We start from the raw sequence: 18,666 nt of genomic DNA on the forward strand, positions 1-18,666 counted from the left end.
GCCCATAACCAATGTTAAGGAATTCGCAGAGCAACCCTTGAGTAGCAAGGGTGCGCACATGAAAGCGATTGAGAGTAGTTACAAAATAAAACAGCCAACAGAGATACACTGAGTTGTGTTTACTATTAGGAAATAGTAATAAGGCACAGTCCAATAAACAGTCCAGGTCATACACAGATAAAGCAGTAGATAGTAAAACAATAGTCCAGGGATAATCCAATAACAAAGTCTTCTTACCAGTCGTTGTAGTCATAAACAGTAACAGTTCTTCTATATTTGCAAACAGTAGCAAACACAGCAAAGATATTAGCAAAGAGAAACATACCATGTTTCTAGCTCCTTCTTAAGGACATTGGCTACAGAGCTAACCAATCAGGACACAGTATGATGCAATACAGCAGTCTTAAAGCTATATTGATGGTTTATATATTGCCAACCCAACAAGTTAGAGTAATAATCATTTCCTAACACACCACCATCGGCTTCGGCCGCTGCTCTGCCCACTCTCCCCCCAGGTGTGTGTCGAGCCCTGGACTGGGGTTCGACAGGCAGCTCCCCTCTACCAGGGTTCCACCTATAAGAGATAAAGCAGAAGGGTTAGTTTCATCAGAGCAAATGGGTACTTGCAATGGAACCACCGTAATAGCCGTACGGCATTGATATTATGCTCCGCCACCCAGGAAGCCTCCATGGCAGGGTACCTCTTCCATCGCATTAGGTATTGTACTTTCCCTCTATAAAGTCTGGAGTCTAGTATCTCATCTATTTCATAGTGGTCCTTGGTCATGGGCCCGGGAGGGTTGGGGAGGGGCCTGGTGGCCTCCACAGGTTTTAGCAAGCTACTGTGGAAGACAGGATGGATCTTGCCTAGTAATGGTGGTAGCTTTAATGCCACTGTTACAGGGTTAATTACTCGAGTCACAGTAAACGGGCTGAGATACTTAGGACCCAGTTTTCTACTGGGTGTCCGTAGTTTTAGATACTTAGTGGATAAGTATACCCAGTCCCCCACCTGGAACGGTTTGTGATCCGCCCGTCTCTTATTGGCCTGTTTTTTATACTCCTCTGCAGCCTTCTGTAATGCTAGTTTTACCCGGGGCCAGACTTCTCATATCTTAACTGCCCACTCTTTCGGGGCCTCTGGGGTTTGGTGGTTAAGCTCTAGTTCCAGAATGGCAGGGAACTCCATCCCATACACCACCTGGAAGGGGGTGAGGCCAGTACTGCGGTGTACCGTGTTATTGTAGGCTACCTCTGCAAAGGGTAGAAGGCCTGACCAGTCCGATTGCTGGTATGAGACATAACATCTCAGGTAGCGTTCCACCATAGCATTGGTCCTTTCAGCTGCTCCATTGGTGCTAGGGTGGAACGCTGAGCTTAACCCCTGTGACAACCCTATTAGCTGTATGAAGCCTTGCCAGAACCTGGCAGTAAACTGCACCCCCCTATCTGACACGATCCGGCGTGGTACCCCGTGCAGGCGGTAGATGTGTTGGATAAACATTTTTGCCAACCGTCATGCTGACAGTATCCCACTGCAAGACACGAAGTGGGCTTGTTTTGAAAACAAATCCATCACTGTCCATATTACTGTATGACCGCTGCTGTCCGGGAGGTTGACGATGAAATCCATGGCAACTGGTTGTAATAAGCTGAGTGGTTTGCCCAGCCGTGGTTTGGTAAATGTGCAAACTGGACAACTCTTTACATAGGCCTCGATCTCCGCCCACATCTGTGGCCACCAAAACTGTTGCCTCGCGAGATGCAACGTCCTAAGAAAGCCAAAGTGACCGGCCGGCTTGATGTCATGGCACCGCTTCAGCACTGGAGGCTGAAGATCTGTGGGAATATACAACCTGTCTCCCTTCCAGGCGAGGCCCTCCCTGTGGGTCAACAATGCTTTATTTTCTGCTAACCAAGGGTCAGTTAACAAGGCACTGTGCAGTTCATCATGCCATGGGTTAACTGAAGCCTCATCCGTAATCCGTCTCACTGGCTGACTAGGAGGTATAATGGCCTGTACTATCTCTTCCCGTCTGCTGTGATACTGGGGCATACAGGACAGGGCATCGGCTAAAAAGTTTTTCCCAGCCGGAACGTACTTCAATTTGAAGGTAAATCGTTGGAAGTACTGCGCCCACCGCACCTTTTTCGGGAACAACTTCCTTGGTGTTTGGAGGGCTTCCAGGTTTTTGTGGTCTGTCCACACCTCAAATGGTTGCCTTGCACCCTCAAGAAGATGTCGCCATGTTAGGAGTGCCCCACCTCATCGCGAAGGCCTCCTTCTCCCAAATTGCCCAGCCTCGTTCCGTCAGTGTGAGCTTTCAGGATGTGGAGGCACAGGGCTGCAGCCTACCCTGGCTGTTCTTTTGTAACAGGATGGCTCCCACAGCCACATCACTGACGTCCGCCTGTACTACAAAGGATTGTGTCGGATTGGGGTGTTTCAGTCGTCCACCTCAACGCCTGCCCTGGTCGTGGTTTCGTTATGGTGGGTTTGGTATGCAGTAAGTCCATAAGGGGCAATGCCACCCAAGTAAATGATGGAACAAACTGCCGATAGAAGTTGGCAAAAACGAGGAAACTTTGCAACTGTTTTCTTGTCCTCGGTGCTTGCCATTCCAACACTTCCTGGACTTTACGGCGATCCATCTCCACCCCCTCACTATAGATATTCGATAGCCCAAATAATCCAACCTTGTTCGGTGGAACTCACACTTGGAGAGTTTCACGAACAGTTTGGCGGCCAGCAACTTTTGTAATACCTGCCGTACCAAACGTGTGTGTTCCTCCATTGTCTTGGTATAAATTAAGATGTCATCCAGGTATACAAGTACCCCCCCCCCCGGTACAAATGCTCATGCAGGACCTCGTTGATCAACTGCATGAACACAGCTGGGGCTCCCTCCAACCTGAATGGCATCACCTGAAACTGATAGCTCCACAGGGGACAATTGAATGTTGTCTTTCATTTGTCCCCTGGTCGGATACGCAACTGGTAATAGGCTTCTCGCAGGTCGAATTTAGTGAAAACGCAGCCTGTCACTAAGGTGGTGAGTAGATCTTTCATTAGTGGTAGCGGGTATAGATGCTCCACACACACCCTGTTTAACCCATGAAAGTCTACACACAAACATAGACCACTGTCCTTTTTCTCCCGGAACAGAACAGGTACAGCCATGCGTGACCTGCTGTGCCAGATGAATCCCCTGGCTAAGTTCCTATCTATGTAGCATCTTAATTCCTTGAGCTCCTTTGGCGTCGAGTACATACGGGGCTTTGGCAGTTTAGCTCCTGGTATCAACTCAATGGTGCAATCGGTTGAGCGGTGAGGTGGTAGGACCTCACATTCTTCCTCACTGAAGACATCTGCCAAATCCCTGTACATACTCAGAAACCCCCCGTCTGTGGGTGCCCTGTCTTGTATATCTCCATCCACTCCTATCCCCCCTTTCGCCTGCCCCATAGCTGGCAGCTCAGGACCGATCGCCATCCTTAACTTCCGGAACCCTCCTTCCCACCAGATGGTAGGTTCCCACTTGTCCAGCCAGGTTAACCCTAAAATGATAGGCTCAATCATTTTTTCCACTATAATAAACCTGATGTTCTCCCAGTGATCTCCTATTTCTAATCAAACCGGTTCTGTGAAATGGGTAGCTGCCCCCCCCCAGCATGGATCCTTCCATCTGTTCAAACTTAATGGGCTGACGCATCCTCATCATGCGCACCCCCAACTCGCCGACCATGGCACGGCGTATTAGGCACCGAGTGCACCCTGAATCAACCAAAGCACCATGCCTAACACCTTGGGAGGTGTGAATGTTCCGGATTATCACCAGGATCACAAAGGGATGAACTGGATCGCTCCCCATCGGATCCTGAAGGTCCTCGTCATCACTGTCACCGGACACAAACAGGAATCATCCAGTTCCTGGCGAGACTCTGACCTCCCGGGTTGGTGTCTGGGCGTTTGCTGGAAGTGTCTGCGTTGTGACCTGGGATCGTTCAGGAGTCGAGCGGTGTCGTTCCCTGGCCTTCCCCCCGGATGGTGATGGTTTTGGAGCCGGCATCCGTGGTGGTGGAGTTGGATACTCCGCTGAAAGGTGCCCTACCTGGTTACACCTGAAACAGCGGAATAGCGGCCTCTGGGCCTGGTCGATAGCCTCTGGGGCCACTACAGTGGGCCTTGCGTCCCTGGGAGGTGTTGCCCTGTCCCCAGGCCTTCTCTGCTGACTTGGTCCTCAATCTCCCCGTGGCCAGAATTCCCTCAGTCCAACGTCCAAGTCTAAAGCTGCCCGGAACCAGTCGGCTAGACGGGGTGGTAATCCCTGGTATACACATTGTTGTGGTCCGCCAGCAGCCTGCGGAGCTGGCAGCGGAATCGGACAGCGATGAGGCTGAGGAAGAACATGGGCCAGTCCTGGAGGCTGGGGAAGGCCCGGATGAGGGCTCTGCGTCGGAGGCAGAGATGGGGCCAGGGCCATCGGGGAGTGATGTGCGGACATCAGAGCCTCCAGAGGCTGACAGTAGAGAGGCAGAGGAACAGGAGGAGCCTGTTCCTAGTGCACGTATGAGAAGAGCTGCCAGAAGGCAGGAGCAGATAAAGCAGACAGGACAACTCAAGAGTAGGGCCAAGAGATGATTGGCCCCTCCCATAAGGCTTAAAAGACCAGCAACGGCTCTTGGCCTCTTTGCCAGAAAACAACGTTGAGAGAATTGCTTCTTGTTTCACTGTATTCATTTCTTGTCAGCGTCTTCTGCTTCTGAACTTTTGCCAAGAAAAGCCTTTGGCAGTTTGCCTAATTATCCCAAGGTCAGTGATAAACCAAAGACTGGTGTTTTAAAGATTTTGCTTTCATTTCATTTAGAATACACTGAGAATGAATTAATTCTCAGCTGTTTTAATAAAGTCTGTTTGTTTTTGAACTGTTTGTATTTAATGCTAACTACTTGGCCCTGGGTCACAACATTTTGTTTTCCGGCCCAACAAGGATAATTATTAACAAACCTCTATCATAATGGAGCAGCTCCGTGCTGAGAACGCGCAGCTTCAGCAGCAAGTAGCTTTGTTAGCTGCACAGATGGCTTAGCTCCAAGCTCCAGCTTCTCCCCCTCCCCGTAGAAGATGTCATGTTGCTGTGCCAGACAAGTTTGACGGCACTCAAGCCATGTTTCCTGCTTTTATGGGACAATGCCAGCTTTTTATCAGCCTGAGAATGGAGGACTTCCTCACTGACCGGGATAAAGTGGGGTTTGTACTCAGCCTGCTCTCCGGCTCTGCAGCTCACTGGGCCATGCCCCTGCTGGTCCAGGCTAGTCCTCTGTTGGACCATTTCATGGGGTTTTGTGAGCATCTCAGACTTATGTACGAGGACCCCATCACAATGCAGACTGCCACCAGACGACTGAAGACTCTGAAGTAGGGCCGGAAACCACTGCAGGAATATATCAGTGAGTTTCGGCTGCTTAGCCAGGATTCGGCCTGGGATGAGGCAGCCCTCATGGACACGTTCCAGGATGGCTTATTGGAGGAGTTGCAGGATGAGCTGGTCCGGGTTGATATCCCTCTGACCCTCAATGCGCTGGTACATCTGTGACTTGGGATCGACACCCGGTTGCAGATACCAGTTGCCATGCCTGCCAGGAGACCCGTGTGGTTCCGGTCCGGCGTGAGACCCTGGCTCCATGGGAGGAGCCCATGGAAACAGGTGCAGCCAGACCTCGTCTGTCGGCCGAGAAAAATAGACAACGATCAGGGGGGTTGTGTTTGTATTGCGGGGAACCCGGGTACATGGCCGCCTCTTGCCCAAAGAAACAACGAGGGGAGTCGGCTCCTGGGCCTGCCCCAAACCCACAGAAAACCCTGTCGGAAAATCCCCTAAGCCCGATCTAGGGGAGACACTCGGTCGGGCGTGCACTAATACCAAGGCATGCCCAGCAGATGTGGAGCCCGGACCCCCCCGGTATTTGATTTTGGTGGCAAAAGTCTTCCTGTCCAATAGTCTGCAGGGGATTCCAGCTCACGCCTTGGTGGACTCTGGAGCTACAACTAATTTTATGGACACGGCGTTTGTAGCCAAATATGCAGTCCCTCAGTGTCCATTGGATCCTCCCATGCTCATGGAGACCATTGATGGCCGGGTGCTTCTGTCTTGGCCTATTACGGCCATCACGCAACCCTTGCGCCTGACCATCGGGTCTCATGAGGAGGCCATTCAGTTTTATATTACCTCTGGCCTGCATTTTCCCGTGGTTTTGGGCTTGGCTTGGCTCCGGACACACGACCCGCAGATCTATTGGTCCCAGAACTTCATCTCTTTTCCAAGCCTGCAATGTGTGGACCACACCCACCAAGTCTGCGCAGGCCAGCTGCTGGGTCCAACCAGGCTGTCCTTGCCTTCCGACCTCAAGGATTTTGCGGATGTTTTCAGTGAGCAGGAGGCAGACCAATTGCCCCTGCACTGGCCATATGACTGCCCCATTGATTTGATTCCGAATACGCCACTCCCAGTGGGGCGTTTGTATTCGATGCTGGACCTGAAGTTGGCCGCGTTATGGGACTTTGTGGACAAAAACCTGGCTCGGGGTTTTATCCGGCTCTTGTCATCGCCATTGTCCACCCCGGTCCTGTTCGTGAAAAAGAAGACCGGAGACTTGGGGCTTTGTTGTGACTACCGCAAGTTAAATGCCATCACAGTGCGCAACCGGTATCCTCTGCCCCTTATTCCCGAACTTTTGGAATGGCTTCTACCGTGTTCACTAAATTGGACTTGTGAGGGACTTATAATCTTGTTCGGATCCGTCCCGGGGATGAATGGAAGACGGCGTTCAGCACCCATTACAGACATTTTGAGTATACAGTCATGCCATTTGGGCTGACCAATGCTCCTGCCATCTTCCAACATTTCATGAATGACATTTTTAGGGACCTCTTGGACAAGTTTGTCATCATTTACTTGGACAACATTCTGATTTACTCTCCTTCCCGGGAGAGCCACCAACAGCACCTCCACCTGGTCCTGCAACGTCTTCGGGAGCATCATCTGTATGCTAAACTGGAGAAATGCCAATTTTTCCAGTCCACCGAGTTCCTGGGACATCGCATCTCTCCCAAGGGCATTGCCATGGAGCCGAACAAGGTGGACTCTTTGTGTAGTTGGCAACCTCGACGAGTGAAGGATGTCCAGCGCCTCCTCGGGTTCGCCGACTACTATTGGACTTTTATCCCCGGCTTTGCTGCCTTGACCGTGCCACTCACTCAGCTTCTGCAGAAAAAAGTTCTGTTCCGGTGGGGTACCCCCGAGCAGCAGGCATTCCAGGCCTTGAAACAGGCCTTCGTGAAGGAGCCTATCTTGAAGCATCCTGACCTCCACCATCTGTTTGTGGTGGAAGCAGATGCATTGGATGTTGCTGTTGGTGCGGTGTTGCTCCAGGCTCGCGCATCTGGCGGTACCCTCTTCCCTTGCGCCTATTATTTGCAGAAGCTTAACCCTTCCAAGCACAATTACACCATCTGGGAGAAGGAGTTACTGGCCATTAAGACGGCGTTTGAGGCCTGGAGACATCTTCTGGAGGGGGCCCGGCATCAAATTGAAGTCCGGACGGACCATAAAAACTTGGAGTTCCTACAGACCGCCCGGAAACTGAACCAACGGCAGATTCGGTGGTCCCTCTTCTTTGCCCGGTTCAATTTCCGTGTGACATACATCCCCAGTGGTTGCAACCAAAGGCCGGATGTGCTCTCGCGGAAACCGGAGTATTCCAACATCGAAGACCCGCTTCCGCTCCGGACGGTGTTGCCTGTAGAGTCTTTCTCTGCGGTTCAGGAACCAGTGGATTTACGGGCTCAGTTACGGAAAGCGCAGTGGCACGATGCTTACGTGGAGCAACGGAAGGAAGGGATGGGGCTCACCTCTCCATGGATGTTTCACGAGGAACTCCTGCGGTACCAAGACAGGCTCTACATGCCGGTGGGGCTGCTCCAGGGACTTATCTTGTCGCAGTGCCATGATAATCCTGCGGTGGGGCACTTCGGCCTCTTTAAGACATTACATCTAGTTTCCCGCACTTTTTGGTGGCCCCGATTGTGACACGATGTCCAGGCTTATGTCACGTTCTGTGTTCGCTGCCGTCAGGCCAAGTCGGCAATGGGATTCACTGCTTCAGCCATTGCCGACACCAGAAAGACCCTGGGGTGCCATTTCCATGGACTTCTTCACAGATTTGCCTCCGTCTTCTGGATTCACAACTGTGTTCGTGGTGGTGGAAATACTGATGAAGATGGCACATTTCATCCCATGTCGGGGGTTACCAATGGCTCGTGCCACCGCCTCTCAGCGTTCCTAAACAAAGCTTGACAGCCCCAAACAATCCACTGTGAAACTGGAGTTGGCAAATGGTTTATTGCAGCTGCAAGGCAGCTCCATGGCAACGCTAAGTTACATTAGTTTAAAGTTGGCACTGAGAGCAACTGCCTCTCAGCGTTTTTTATCTGTCCACGCAGGCTCCACCCATCCCACACACATAAGGAACAGCTGAGCTATATCCAGCTGAGTGAGGCATTCAAACGGGCCATTAGTCATCCATGTGCCGGTCCGTGATGTCATCAAATGCTGCTGACTCCTCTGCTTGTCCGTGATCCTTCCATTCACTGCCGATCCTCTCTCCCGATGCGTCCGGTCACCTAAACACCCTGTGCCACCATCACCAGCCCCTATGAAGAGTACCCCCATGCTTTCAGGTATCTTTGGGTCGCATTCCCATGGCTTCCTCTCCTCCTCCTCCCATGTGTTGTTGAGCAGGAGATCAGGCTCGACACCGACCACATGTTTATCCAACACATCTTCCGGCTGCATGGCCTACCTGATAGGGTCGTTTTGGACAGAGGGCTTCAATTTATAGCCCAGTTTTGGAAAGGGCTGATGACGGCCTTGGATGTGAAAATCTGCCTGTCATCAGCACATCATCCGGAAACCGACGGTGGGACTGAAAATGTTATCGGCATTCTGGAGCAATACCTGCACTGCTTCGTGACTATTTGGCAGTAGCAGAGTTCGCGTTCAAAAACTCGCAGCACACCTCCACGCAAACAACCCCTTTCCTGACTAATATGGCATACCATCCTCGGTTCTTTCCCCTCATGCAACTCAACTCCCCGGTACCGGCAGCTAATGACTACCTGTCCGAGTTGCAGACCGTCCATCAGTTGGTGCGATGGTATCTAGAGAAAGCCAAAGAGGACTATAAGAGTGTCACGGACCGATCTCGGTGGGAGATGTCGCCATTGGCTGTTGGGGATCGGGTTTGGTTGTCCACTAGGCACCTTCTGTCAGACTGGCCGGTCAAGAAGCTAGACCACCGGTACCTTGGTCCGTTCCCTGTGGAGACGGTTATTAACCCAGCCGCCTACCACCTGACCTTGCCATGCTCGATCCGTGTCCACCCAGTCTTTCATAGATCCCTCATCCCAGAACAACCAGCCTGTCCGCTCCGCCAACCTGACAGTCCCCAACCAGTGCCACGAGATGGAGATGAACCACCTGAGTACGAGGTCACCATCATTCGGGATGCCCGGTGGCTAAAAGGACGGTTCCAGTATCTCATTGAGTGGAAAGGATATGGGCCGGAGGACTTCACCTGGGAGGATGCGACCTCCGTACATGCACCTCTCTTGGTGAAAGCCTTCCATGACCAATTCCCATCACGGCCGCATCCAGATCGTCAGACCTGGGGGAAGGGCCCTGCGGTAAGGGAGTGTTGTGGTCCACCAGCAGCCTGTGGAGCTGGCAGCGGAGTCGGACAGCGATGAGGCTGAGGAAGAACATGGGCCAGTCCTGGAGGTTGGGGAAGGCCCGGATGAGGGCTCTGCGTCGGAGGCAGAGATGGGGCCAGGGCCATCGGGGAGTGATGTGCGGACATCAGAGCCTCCAGAGGCTGACAGTAGAGAGGCAGAGGAACAGGAGGAGCCTGTTCCTAGTGCACGTATGAGAAGAGCTGCCAGAAGGCAGGAGCAGATAAAGCAGACAGGACAACTCAAGAGTAGGGCCAAGAGATGATTGGCCCCTCCCATAAGGCTTAAAAGACCAGCAACGGCTCTTGGCCTCTTTGCCAGAAAACAACGTTGAGAGAATTGCTTTTTGTTTCACTGTATTCATTTCTTGTCAGCGTCTTCTGCTTCTGAACTTTCGCCAAGAAAAGCCTTTGGCAGTTTGCCTAATTATCCCAAGGTCGGTGATAAACTGAGGAATGATGTTTTGAAGAATTTGCTTTAATTTAGTTTGAACTACGGTGAGAATGAGTTAATTCTCAGATGTTCTAATAAAGTCTGTTTGTTTTTGAACTGTTTGTATTTAATACTAACTACTTGGGCCTGGGTCACAACACACATGCTTGCCGGAGGTCTCGGTCCAGGCCCATATGAAATTGATGGACCAATAAATGCTCTGGCCATGCTCTCAGCCTCCTGGTGATCTTACAGAAGTCACACACGTACTCCTTTGCCGACTGACCCCTCTGCTTCAGCACCATGAGCTCCCCCTCTGCCATCTGTGCCCAGGACTCATCTTCGAACCTTGCTCTCAGCGCTTCTAGGAAAAGTCCCATATTCACCAGTTCTCTGGCGTGGTCACTATGGAGATCAGCCACCCAATCCGTAGCCTCCCCTGTCAACACTGCCATGACCGCCACTACCCTCACCCACTGGGATGAGTAAAAGCGTCTGTAAAGATCCATATGGTTGATGATCTGCCTGAGGAAGAGGGCCACCCGGTCAGAGCTGCCATCAAAGGTGGCCTGTATTGGTGGGGGACCCCAGATCTCCTGTTGAGGCCACATCCCTGGGGTCCACAGTGTAGCTTGGTCAGGTGCTTGAACCATGCCTATAGCTCAACTATCGGCCCGGTGAGGCCCCGGTTGTCTCCTCTGGGCTGATAGAATTTTGTCAAGAGAATACGATGGTCATAGCAAACACTCTTTTCCAACAACCCAAGAGACAACTTTACACATGGACATCACCAGACGGTCAACACAGAAATCAGATGGACTATGTGCTCTGCAGGCAAAGATGGAAAAGCTCTTTACAGTCAGTAAAAACAAGACCAGGAGCTGACTGTGGCTCAGATCATGAGCTTCTCGTTGCAAAATGTAGGCTTAAATTGAAGAAAGTAGGGGAAAGCGCTAGGCCACTCAGGTATGAACTAAATCATATCCCTGATGAATATACAGTAGAGGTGACAAATAGATTTAAGGAATTAGATCTGATAGACAGAGTGCCTGAAGAACTATGGATGGAGGTTCGCAACATTGTACAAGAGGTAGCAACTAAAACCATCCCAAAGAAAAAGAAAGGCAAGAAAGCAAAATGGCTGTCTGAGGAAGCTTTGCAAATAGCTGAGGAAAGAAGGGAAGTGAAAGGCAAGGGAGAAAGAGAAAGACACACACAATTGAATGCAGAATTCCAGAGAATAGCTAGAAGAGATAAGAATGCCTTCTTAAATGAACAGTGCAAAGAAATAGAAGAAAACAATAGAATAGGGAGGACCAGAGATCTCTTCAAGAAAATTGGAGATATGAAGGGAATGTTTCATGCAAAGATGGGTATGGTAAAGGACCAAAATGGCAGGGACCTAACAGAGGCAGAAGAGATTAAGAAGAGGTGGCAAAATTACACAGAACTATACAAGAACGAGCTACGTCCCTGATAACCACGATGGGGTGGTCACTGACCTCGAGCCAGACATCCTAGAATGTGAAGTCAAATGAGCCTTAGGAAATCTGAACAACAAAGGTAGTGGAGGGGACAGTATTCCAGCTGAGCTATTCAAAATCTTAAAAGACGATGCAGTAAAAGTGCTACACTAAATTTACCAGCAAATTAGGAAAACTCAACAGTGGCTACAGGATTGGAAAAAGTCAGTTTACATTCCAATTCCAAAGAAAGGCAATGCCAAAGAATGTTTAAACTATCGCACCATTGCACTCATTTCACATGCTAGTAAGGTTATGCTTAAAATCCTACAAGCTAGGCTCTAGCAGTATGTGGATCGAGAACTACCAGAAGTACAGGCAGGATTTCGAAGAGGCAGAGGAACCAGAGTTCAAATTGCCAACATACACTGGATCACGGAGAAAGCTAGGGAGTTCCAGAAAAACATCTACTTCTGCTTCATTTACTATGCTAAAGCCTTTGATTGTGTGGATCACAACAAATTGTGGCAAGTTCTTAAAGTGATGGGAGTACCAGACCATCTTATTTGTCTCTTGAGAAACCTATATGCGGGTCAAGAAGCAACAGTGAGAACTGGACATGGAACCACTGATTGGTTCGAAATTGGGAAAGGAGTCCGGCAAGGCTGTATACTGTCGCCCTGCCTATTTAACTTATATGCAGAGCACATCATGAGAAAGGCGGGGCTAGATGAATAAAAAGTTGGAATTAAGATTGCCGGGAGAAATATCAACAACCTCAGATATGCAGATGATACCACTCTAATGGCAGAAAGTGAAGAGGAACTAAAGAGCCTCTTGATGTGAGTGAAGAAGGATAATGCAAAAGTTGGCTTGAAACTCAACATTACGAAAACTAAGATCATGGCATCCAGCCCTCTCAATTCCTGGCAAATAGATGGGGAAGAAATGGAGGTAATGACAGATTTTATTTTCCTGGGCTCCAAAATCACCGCAGATGGAGACTGCAGCCAAGAAATTAAAAGACGCTTGCTCCTGGGGAGGAAAACTATGGCAAATCTAGACAGCATACTAAAAAGCAGAGACATCACCCTGCCAACAAAAGTGTGTATAGTCAAGGCTATGGTTTTCCCAGTTGCAATGTATGGCTGTGAAAGTTGGACCATAAGAAAGGCTGAGTGCCAAAGAATTGAGGCCTTTGAACCATGATGCTGGAGAAGACTCCTGCGAGTCCCTTGGACTGCAAGGCGATCAAACCGGTCAGTCCTAGAGGAGATCAACCCTGACTGCTCTTTAGAAGGCCAGATCCTGAAGATGAAACTCAAATACTTTGGCCACCTAATGAGAAGGAAGGACTCACTGGAGAAGAGCCTAATGCTGGGAAAGATTGAGGGCAAAAGAAGAAGGGGACGACAGAGATTGAGGTGGCTGGATGGAGTCACTGAAGCAGTAGGCGTGAGCTTAAATGGACTCCAGAGGATGGTAGAGGACAGGAAGGCCTGGAGGAACGTTGTCCATGGGGTAGCAATGGGTTGGACACGACTTCACAACTAACAACAACAAAAGTAATTTGACCTTGCTGATTTGGGACTTCCTTCCACAAATTTTTTCCCTGAAGGTCCCATGCCAATGTTTCTGAACCTCAGCAACTGTAAGACGTATTGACTTCAATTCCCAGAATTCTCCTGGGAATCCCCAGCTGTGCTGGATAGAGAATTCTGGGAGTTGAAGTCCACACTTCTTAAACTTGCTGAGGTTCAGAAACTCTGTCCAATATGGGCCACTTTTGCTATGTGAATTTTTATGCATTGTCTCTCTTTCTAGGTCAGAAAAAAGGCAGCTGTGTGGCTTCTGAATACTTCCTCGAGCCGAGGCCTGACCCTGATCCTGAAGGGCCCCTTGTTACGGAGAACACAGAAAATATCCTCAGTAAGTAGATAAGACATCTAAGACATGATGTGATTCCCAGCATTAACAATGGATAAATTAATATTAGGTGCATATTGGAGAGGTGAGCCAAATCAGCACAGCAGCCGAAGGAAAAGCTCTACATACAGTATGACCCTGTGCACCCATATATACCCCCTGGTTCCTAATTTATATGTCAGCCCACCTTTAATTTTTAAAGCTATTCACACAATTGCAAGTTCATTACCTGAAAGGTCTTGCACATAAAATACAGATTTCTTCCATTTAAAGGACAGAAATCTCAGCCCTCAATGCATTCCTTGCCATTATTTATTTTATCCACATCAGATGCACATCTCCATCATTTCCAAGATTTTAGCAACGACAACCACAAACAGTATTACGTTAACCCTTGGCTGCCACCTGCTCACAAAAGTTAAGGTTGCAAGCCTGCCTCTTCCAGCATTACGGTGATGACATGTATTTTGAGTTCTTATAAGTCAGAAATGTTTATGAGTCAGCCTCAATACAGAGTTGTTAATTTTCACAGATGAGAAAAAGTATTTGCACACTTTGCAGTTGAGGAAAAGGGCACTAAATGTACTAAAAGAGACACACTTGGAGGGGAGAGAGAGAGACCACCAACTTTCTTGCCCTGCCTGGCCCTTCCCTGTCTGTCCAACAGCAGCAGAAACAGTTCAGGGCAACTGGCAAGTCGGGCAACTGACAGAGTGGCGGGAGGGGCATCCCCACCCCCAAAAACAGCTGGATTTCAAGACACAGCTTCGGGGTTGAATCCTGGTTTGCCAATGGTTTGTCCATAGCATTTAAGAGAAACCTGCCATGTACAGAAGGGGCAATGACCGAGGACCTGGGCACTAAGCCCCCTATGGCTGGGGTGCATGTCAGAAACTACAGGACTTACCTAGTTCTAGTCCCCCCTTAGGAATCAAAGCCAGCTAGGTGACTTTGGGCCAATCACCAGCAACCTATGAGTTCTAGTCCCACCTTAGGCATGAAAGTCAGTTGAGTGACTTTGGACCAGTCCCCCTCTCTCAGCCCAACCCACCTCACAGGAGTATGTATGCCACTGTGAGTTGGATAAGAATAAAGGCAGGATAGAAATCAAATCAATCAATCCATAAAAATGGAGCCAGGTTTCTGTGCTGAGCACCATATTGGTAAATAAGTCAAACACTGTCTCTGGCCACCTCTCAGCTGTTGGGCTGGGACATCTACCCAACCCAGATTCAGTTGATCTCTTGATCTGAGCAGTGCAGGCCTCCACTTGACTGTGACCAAGTGTGCCCCATCCATCTGTCCTAATGGATCTAGTCCCTCTGTTCTCTTGTGGGTCATCCCCCCAGTGGTGGGATTCAGCTGGTTCTGGGCAGTTTGGGCGAACCGGTAGTAACAATTCTGGCTCTCCCCGCTCTCCCTGCCCCGCTCAGTCACTCCTCATCTTGTCCGCTTGCCTGGCATAGCTGCTGCTGCTGCTCTGTCTGGCTGCTTGTCTTGACCACACGGTCTCTGCAGGCCAACCAGCTTGCCTGCCTTTGCCCCGGCCTCTGATGCGGCCCAGATCCCTGCCGAGCCTTCCTTCGCCATTCTCCGCTGCCTCCAACGCGGCCCAGCTACCTGCCTGTCTGGTGAGCCTTCCTTCACCTCTTTGTTGGTGTGAACGGCCTGTTACAGGCCAAAATGGAGTGTTCCTGACCCCAATCCACCCATTCGGGCCCTGTCCGGGCCTTCCTAGGGATCCCCCAGCCTGTTACAGACCGAAATGGAGAGTTCCTGGGCCCGATCCGCCCCCCCACCCCATTTCCCATGGTTTTACTATACTTACTTTTCGAAGAGCTGCAGAAGAGGCTGAGTCACATGGCAGAGAAGCCAAAGTGTTTTATTCCGAAGATGGTGAAGCTGTAAGAACATGAGATGTAAGGAAAACAGCTTTCCCCATCTGTTGTGGTCTGCCAGCAGCCTGCGGAGCTGGCAGCGGAGTCAGACAGCGATGAGGCTGACGAAGAACATGGGCCAGTCCTGGAGGCTGGGGAAGGCCCGGATGAGGGCTCTGTGTCTGAGGCAGAGATGGGGCCAAGGCCATCGGGGAGTGAGGTGCCGACTCCAGAGCCTCCAGAGACTGATAGGAGTGAGGCAGAGTAACAGGAGTAGCCTGTTCCTAATGCACGCATGAGAAGAGCTGCCAGAAGGCAAGAGCAGCTCAAGCAAAGAGGACAACTCGGGAGTAGGGCCAAGAGATGATTGGCCCCTCCCATAAGGCTTAAAAGACCAGCAACGGCTCTTGGCCTCTTTGCTGGAAAACAATGTTGGTAGCTTCGTCTTCTTCTTCGTCTACGTCTTGTATTTATTTTTGTATCTGTGACTTCTGAACGTTTGCCAAGAAAGGCCTTTGGCAGTTTGCCTAATTGGACTAAGGTTTGCAATAGGACTGAGGAATTTGTGATGGGAGGAATTTGCTTTAATTTAGTTGAACGACGCTGGGAATGAAGTAATTCTCAGCTGTTCAAATAAAGTTTGTTTGTTTTTTTCACTGACTGATTTTCCTACTACTTACTTGGGCCTGGGTCACAACACCATCTGAATAAAAGACTTCGGCTTCTCTGCCATGAGGCCCTGCAGGCCTAGTTTTTGCTCAGTCTGGTCTGGCTTAGTTTAGGCCCAGTCTGCTTGCTGCTGACTGGCTAGTTCAAATGAGCAGCTTCAGGGATTGGGGCATGGCAGCCAATCAACAAGGGCCTTGCATCAGCCCTATGAGACAAAGGAAGCTACCTCTCCTTTCATTGGCTGCTGCTGTTGCTGCCTCAATCCCTGAAGCAGGAAGCTGTGCTTCCAGGCCTAGGCCTGCTGGTCACATGGCCCCAGCCGAAATGTTTTACTCAATGGTGAAAACGTTTTCCTTAGATTTCAAGTTCTTACAGCTTCACCATCATCTGAATAAAACACTTTGGCTTCTCTGCCAGTGGGTTGGCCTCTTCTGGACCTCTGGAGATCTTCAAAAAAGTAAGATCTTTAAAAAGTAAGTAATAAAATAATTGGCATGATTAATATTTCTATTATTTTCAGTGGGAAGTAAAGGTAATTAAGTTAGCATGAATGCAATCTATTAAGATTATGTTTAAAAATATAAAAGAACTATATGTTAAAAATGTCCCTGATTTGCAACTTTAGCCATTTTTGACATAAGATTGCCAGATTTAAAAATTCTGAGTGTTTAAACATTTCATGGAAGTCTTTTTATAATGCTACTATCAAGCATTGTACATTAGGCTTGTCAAATTTCTTGTTTCTGGTCAGATTGTATTGCACAATGCTTCAAGTGTATCAGTTATGGTTTCCTTAACAAATAGTAATTAAAGTGATATGAACCATTGCTGGACTTTTTGTGAGAAACAGATTAAAAGTTAATCTGTGCTTTTTTTTTTATTGAAAAGTTTTACAAAAAGCAAAAAATTTCTTCCCCCCCCCATATTCCCCCCACCCTTTCCCTCCCCTCATCCCACCCTCCCCCCCAGACTTCCCAGAGCAAAATACAAGGTGTTTCATTTAACAATCATAAACTAGATTAACCTACTTATCCTCAGACTACTAACCCCCCCCTGAAACCTTACAGTAACTCCACTATAGATAACATAATACTTTTTTTTTTTTATTGCAAAAGTTTTACAATTACATTTTCACCCCTTTTTTTTTCACCCCCCCACCTCCCTCCCCAAACTTCCCGTCCTCCCTAACCCTCCCTAATCCTCCCCCCCCCAGACTTCCCTATTATGTACTCATAACTAATAACACTGATATATAAACCTGAACCCATCCCTCCCCCTATATAATTTTTCCTCTTTTTCTCTTTACATTAAGATATTTCTAATACATTATTTTCAAATAAAAGCTATTTGATACTTTCTAGTTTGGTATTTGTTCTGAACATATTCTATCCACCTTTTCCATTCCCATTCATAAGTCTCTTGTGAACAATCCTTTAAATATGCTGAAATCTTCGCCATCTCTGCAAAACTAGCCATCTTCAAAGTCCATTCCTCGATAGTAGGCAAAGCTTCATTCTTCCAATATTTACCTATCAACAATCTTGCTGCTGTTATCATATACAATATTAGTTTTATTTCACCCCGTGTAAAACCCTTAACTATACCCAATAAAAACAATTGTGGAGAGAATTGAATTTTTTTCTTCAAAACATTCTGCATAACCCACCATATTTTTATCCAAAAAGCCTTAACTTTCCTACAGGTCCACCAAACATGATAATACGTAGCATCCAAACATTCGCATCTCCAACATTTTGGCTGAACATTAGGGTACATACATGACAACTTTTTAGGATCTAAATGCCATCTATAAAACATTTTATAAAAATTTTCCCTCAGGTTCTGCGACTGTGTAAATTTAACATTCTGAACCCAAATTTTTTCCCATGTTTCCAACATCACTGGTTCTTCGAAATTTTGTGCCCACTTAATCATACAATCTTTAACTAATTCAGTTTCTGAATCCCTTTCTAGCAAAACATTATAAAGCCTTTTAATATGCATTGGACCTTTCTCTCTTATATGTCTAACCAATTCTTCCTCATGCAACATAATACCAGTTTTTTGGTCCTCTTTCCATCTCAATTGTAGTTGATTATATTGTAACCAAGTTAAATTAATTCCTTCATCCAACAGTGTCTGTAATGTCTTCAACTGCCATCTGCCCGCATCTGTGAAAAGAACCTCTTTATATAAAAACCCCCCGAGTGACATTATATTTGTATTCCACATAGTATGACCAAGATCCAGCCATAACGGTATTTTGTAATCCCATTTGAGTCGGTGCTTCTTCCAAACTCTCATCAAAGATTCTCTAAGTATATGACTTTTAAATACTTTATCTACTTTGTCGTCATAAAATAAATAAGCATGCCATCCAAATTCAAGATCAAAACTTTCTGCATTCAGTATTCCAGTCTTTTTACTTCCAAACCAATCACTTGTTAAAGTTAAAGCTGCTGCATCATAATATAACTGTAGGTTTGGGAGTTTAAGACCTCCTCTTTCT

At 48.3% G+C, this 18,666-nt stretch overlaps 1 protein-coding gene across 3 annotated transcripts in view; it reads left to right on the forward strand.

The window, feature by feature from the left end:
* Positions 1 to 18,666, forward strand: part of CACNG7 (calcium voltage-gated channel auxiliary subunit gamma 7) — a 193,513-nt gene that overhangs the window by 68,373 nt on the left and 106,474 nt on the right. For all 3 annotated transcript variants that reach the window (XM_070954447.1, XM_070954444.1, XM_070954446.1), the window contains exon 3: positions 13,510 to 13,614. In XM_070954447.1, coding sequence (XP_070810548.1) covers positions 13,510 to 13,614 — 105 coding nt within the window. The remainder of the gene's footprint in view (positions 1 to 13,509; positions 13,615 to 18,666) is intronic.

Source organism: Pituophis catenifer, unplaced genomic scaffold (genome assembly GCF_029215685.1).
Source record: "Pituophis catenifer annectens isolate HBS135680 unplaced genomic scaffold, rPitCat1.0.hap2 SCAF_15, whole genome shotgun sequence".
Lineage (NCBI taxonomy): Eukaryota > Metazoa > Chordata > Lepidosauria > Squamata > Colubridae > Pituophis > Pituophis catenifer.